Here is a 5,474-nt window from a genome sequence, read left to right as displayed (position 1 = left end):
GAACGCTTAGGGTGGGTGGAAGTGGATAGGAACAGTTGTCCGGAGTAGAGTAATGTGGTGACTTCAACCTTTACCGTGCACTCTGGCCGGAGAGCCCGATGAATACCAGATGTGGCTGGGTTCCAGGGACGGGGTGGATGGTTCTGTTCATGCAGACCGTGGATGATCTGGCGGTCAGGCCCGGTGCCTTCCCAAATCTCCGAGAAGTGGGGGGAAGAAGTTATAGGATGAGTGGTATTGTAGTTAAAGTCAAGGTTGGTAAGTGGAAGAAGTGGATGGGGCACTAAAAAGAAGCGCCGGGAGAGCCAGAGATCTGGCGATCGTCAGTACGAGTGTGGTATTGTATTTACACAGTGCCACACTGTTCTTGTTGTGAAAATAGGCGTATGTAATAGTGTACATACCATACCATACCATACATACCCAAGCGGCAGATCTCTCAGCTTGGCCAGCATCATTTTTCACTCGCACCTTATCTATCACTTTTATCACTTCGATCTTCTTTGCTTCATTTTACATCTTTTTCCTCTTTTCCCTTCCAACATTTGTGCTACTCTTGTTTTCCTTTTATTTTCTCTTTTTTCTCTCTTTTTTCCCCGCTTCCATAATTTGCTCTTCTTCTTGAAGGACAAATTCTCTTCCACCTTCCCACCCTTTTCTACCCTAAAACAAGGAATAAAAAAAAAACCTCCCTTGGCTGTCATGCTGGCGCCTGTGTGACAGCTGGACTACATTTAATGCCGTGCTTTGTCTCTCGCCCACATTCCCATCAGTCTTCGACCCACTAAAAAATACCTCCTTCGCGCAACGAAGCGCATTCCACTATTTTATTCTATCGGCACGAAGTCTCGCCCCCCTCCATCCCTCGCCCTCGCCTTCGCCTTCACCTTCACCACACCTCACCTCCACCATCTCCCTCCACCTCCTCCCTCCTACCCTCCCCTCCCTCCCCCTTGCGCCGAATATTTCCAGGGTCCTGACCCTCTGCCATTCTCGGGAAATCGTCTCTCCACAAGGCACATGAGGACGATCTGCAAACTGGGAGATTCCTGGAGCATGCACGGAGCAGAGTAACGTCGCGGCGTCTCCCTCAATTCTGATCTCCGGCTACCAACCGGGCCCTGCAGCGACAAACGAAGGGGAGATTTTCCCATCCTTCCAATTCTTTGTCGCCTTGCATCGACTTTCTCCTCGTCTTCCTTTTTCCGCATTTCTAACCTTGACGGTGCTCCCTTTCCCACCTCTTCTCCTTCCCCATTCCCTGATCCTGTATTATCTGTACATGTCCTGGATCGGTGGCTCCTGAAAAAGAAAGAAAGCGAAAAAAAAAGAACAACCTTCACTCTCCCTATCGACCTTCATTTTCTCTCCCCACAGGGAACCTCCATCGAAGAAAGGCACTGTCGCTTCCTGTCGTTTCTCTCGGTCAATCCCTTCGGTGTCCCCTCCTTTGGTGAGTACCAACGTCCTCGCCCTGTCAGCTCCTTCGCTAACAAGGGTCGTCATCAATAGTCTTATATTCTTTCGTGTACGCCCGTTTCTGGTGCCTGGTGCCCGGTGCAAATAACTGGCCGACAAATCGGTTGTTCGGCCTTGTGATTTTAGTATCGACACCTCGACCTCCCTGCAAATACGTTTTTTCGTCCACCCGTTCGAGTACATAATCTGAACACCCTCGCTCCGTCGATCGCTTTCTGGAATGGCTTCTACGATGGCTGCCAATGCAAGCAGCGCACACAACGTGAGTGGCACAGGTCGGGAGCAGGTGCAGCAGGTGGTGCAGGTGCAGCATCAATCGGACACGCCACTGACGCAGACCCCACAGGTACGGTCCGGCCGATCCAACATGAATTCATCTGGGATGAACAATGACCGCGCTCGCGGCTCCCATGGCAACAATGCGGGGAAGGGTTTCGGCGCTGGCAAGTCCAGCTGGCAGAACAATATCTGGGGCGACTCCAACCTCGGAGGTGGATTTGCAGATGGTAGGTGGCATATATCTCGACTCTGTGGATGGGAGCTCGATGCTGACCCCCTCGATCTAGATCAACACATTAGCGAGAACGCGTTTGAAGGAAAGTCTGGCTCTGGCTCCTTGCTATCATCATCCGAATCTGATGGCTGGGTCGGACGTCCTAACCTGCCATGGAGCACCGTGAACACCTCATCCCTAGCGATGGGTCAGAACCGCAGCATGGCGACCTCTCCGATCGAGACCCGTTCGAACGACCGCAGTGCTCCAGCTCTGAACAACAATGGCGACTCGGCCTCCTCATATTTCGCGCTGCCGCGCACCACGGGTATCGGAACTTCTGCGGGCACAGTCAGCCATCGACCTTATCTGAACAATGGTGGCTCTGAGAATATTTCTCCATCCGGAGACGGTCTTCAATTCGGCGGGTTTCCAGCTCTTCGAAATGGTGATGGTCGACGACAGATGAGTTCAACTGGTTTGGGCGGAAGTCCAGTGGGAGCCACCTTCCCTACAAAGGCTGGCTATTCCCACCCAATGGATGGTCAACGCCAGGATGACCTCGCTACTCCCATGAACATGTCTTCCCTTTCTGGTCTACCCGACAGCATCTCTCCCCCACAGACACGCAGTGGACTATCTCACATCTCTTCCAACTCTGCTTCCTACGCTTCGCAACGACCTGTTCACTCTGCTCGCCCTTCCTTCTACTCTGACAACAACAGCATCGATGGTCGCTATGCTGGTGGCTCTGTGGATCTCAACGCGGGTATGAACAATCTCCAGCTGAACGATGGAGGATTTTCTGGCCAGGGCACAGCCCAGCGGCCTGCTTACATTCCCCACGCTTCCTTCGACGGATCTCTCCCTCGCAAGTTCCAGAACAATGACGACGCTGCCTTCCACACAATGGCAGGGTATGGTGCCGATGGTGCCCCAGACATGATCTACCAGCGCTCACGTGGTGGGGAGACTGGCTCTATCTCTCCCTCGGACTACGCTCGCATGGATAGCCCGATTTACGCCGGTGTCGATGGTGCTCAGTACCGGAACTCTGGTGGTCGCATGGGCGAAAGCCAAATCGCGGCCTTCGAGCGCCGCCTGCGACTTCAGCAGGAAGAGCTCGCGCAGAGTCAGGGCAACAGCATGCAGCGGATGCAGATGCCACCGTCATATGATTACCAAGGATACCAGGCGGCTCGTCTCAACGCTATCCAAGGCTACTACACCATGCCCTCCATTGGTCTTGGTGCTGCTGCTATGGCCAACCGTTCCCACCGAGAGCACGACCCCACCCAGGTGATCCGCAGCCCGTTGCTAGAAGAATTTCGCGCGAACAGCAAGGGCAACAAACGCTATGAGCTGAAGGACATATACAACCATGTCGTTGAGTTCAGCGGGGACCAACACGGCTCGCGCTTCATCCAGCAAAAGCTCGAAACTGCCAACAGCGACGAGAAGGAGCAGGTCTTCCGCGAAATCCAGCCCAATTGCTTGCAGTTGATGACCGATGTGTTTGGTAACTACGTGGTCCAGAAGCTTTTCGAGCACGGTAATCAGACTCAGAAGAAGATCTTGGCCAACCAGATGCGCGGGCATGTTCTCGCTCTGTCGACTCAGATGTATGGATGTCGTGTAGTGCAAAAGGCACTGGAACACATCCTTACCGATCAACAGGCGGCCATGGTGAAGGAGCTTGAGAACCATGTTCTGAAGTGTGTCCGAGATCAAAACGGCAACCACGTCATCCAGAAAGCCATTGAGCGTGTCCCCTCCCACTACGTGCAGTTCATCATCAATGCATTCCGTGGCCAAGTGAACCGACTTGCGGCTCACCCTTACGGCTGCCGTGTTATTCAGAGGATGCTCGAGCATTGCGAAGAAGTTGACCGGCAGTCTATCCTAGGCGAACTCCACGCTTGTACAACCGCTCTCATCCCGGACCAGTTCGGAAACTATGTCATCCAACATGTCATTGAGAATGGCGATGAGAAGGACCGCAACCGCATGATTGTCATTGTCATGGGCCAGCTTATGGCTTACTCCAAGCACAAGTTCGCCAGCAACGTCGTTGAGAAGAGCATTGAGTTTGGCGAGGAGAGCCAGCGTCATCACATCATTTCTACGCTGACCTCGTCCCCTGACCGCAACGGCGAAAACCCTCTCCTTGGCTTGATGCGCGATCAATATGGCAACTACGTCATCCAGAAGGTTCTTGGTCAACTGAAGGGCGCCGAGCGCGAGGCCCTCATCGACCAGATCAAACCCATGCTGAGCCAACTTAAGAAGTTCAGCTATGGCAAGCAGATAGTCGCGATTGAGAAGCTCATCTTCGACCCTAACAACCCGGCTCCCGGCCCGCTCCCCCACGCCACCTCGACCACTCCCCCCCAACTCTCACAAATCCTCTCCTCAGCCATCCAAGCGCTCCATCCCCATGGAGCAGCCGCGGGCCTTTGTCGGCACCGCCCCTCCCACCCCACCCCCGACGGACAACCAGAATACCGTCGACGACTCCCTTGAGTCGAAGGGGCTTGCTCACAGCACGGTGACTTCGGTTTCCAGTCCCGAGACAGGCAACACCGGTGTTGCGGTCCCGGTCGATGTCACCAGTGCTCACTAATTCGTTGCACACTTACTTTGCCTTTGCTTGCCCACATAATTCTGTTTTCTAATGCTGATCTGAAAAACCGAGTCATTCTCTGCCTCTTCTTTATCTAATATGGGCGTATACATACAGGGGGATTCGGACCGGATATATGAAGTTACTCAAAACGTCAATGTGTTTTCCCCACTTTATTCTCCATGGCTTGACGGCGCAAAGACAGGGCCTCTATTTTTTTTTCTTTCCATCTCATCATCTTTCCCTTTTGTCCTTTTTTCCTGTTTTCTTTTTTTCTCTCTCTCTCCCTCTACTGTTGATCTCGGATCGGACATGTGCTTTGTTCCTTTTTTCTCCTGTTCATTTTTTTCTTGTTCTTATCTTATGATTGTGTATGGTGTGTCCTGTGTTTTCTGTGCTTTTGTTTTATTTATTCTTTATTTTTCCCTGCTGGGGTTAGGGTTGGGGTTTCCCCCTAACCTCACGTGGCCGGGAACAGGAAGCGCTAAAGAGAGAAAGAAATGGAAATGGAAATGGAATGGCAATTACTTCGCTTTCTTATTATTCTTCGCAAATCTTCGGCATATGACATGAGAGAAACTTCCTTCCCCCAGTTCGTGGAAAAAATGGAAATGGAAATATGGGAGAGAGAGAGAGACAAAACACAACTTCAACTTTTTGCATGGCGTGGTGCGGTGCTACTTACCCCCTTCCTCCTCGTCTTCTTACTATTTACTCTACTATCACTTCATAACCTGCTTCTTTATCTGATGTCTCTCTTACCATCCCACCATCTCACCATCCCCTTTTCTCGTCTTGTCAACTCTTAAGTGGAAATGGCTAGCTAGGCCTAGGCTTGTTTGCCTGCTCTGCTCTGCTCCACTCCACCTCTTACCTTAC

At 52.1% G+C, this 5,474-nt stretch overlaps 1 protein-coding gene across 1 annotated transcript; it reads left to right on the top strand.

Annotated features, from left to right (window-relative positions):
• Positions 1-1,711: 1,711 nt before the first annotated feature.
• Positions 1,712-4,595, top strand: N7481_007374 (mRNA-binding protein PUF3; the record flags this gene model as incomplete). Its single annotated transcript, XM_057266593.1, has 3 exons — positions 1,712-1,985; positions 2,046-4,321; positions 4,389-4,595. The coding sequence occupies 3 exons, from the start codon at positions 1,712-1,714 to the stop codon at positions 4,593-4,595; spliced, it is 2,757 nt and encodes a 918-aa protein (XP_057120794.1).
• Positions 4,596-5,474: the final 879 nt, after the last annotated feature.

Source organism: Penicillium waksmanii (assembly GCF_028829765.1).
Source record: "Penicillium waksmanii strain IBT 27052 chromosome Unknown utg000007l:1.0-4314555.0:1.0-4317578.0, whole genome shotgun sequence".
NCBI classification, from domain to species: domain Eukaryota; kingdom Fungi; phylum Ascomycota; class Eurotiomycetes; order Eurotiales; family Aspergillaceae; genus Penicillium; species Penicillium waksmanii.
This window is presented reverse-complemented; position numbering and strand designations above follow the sequence as displayed.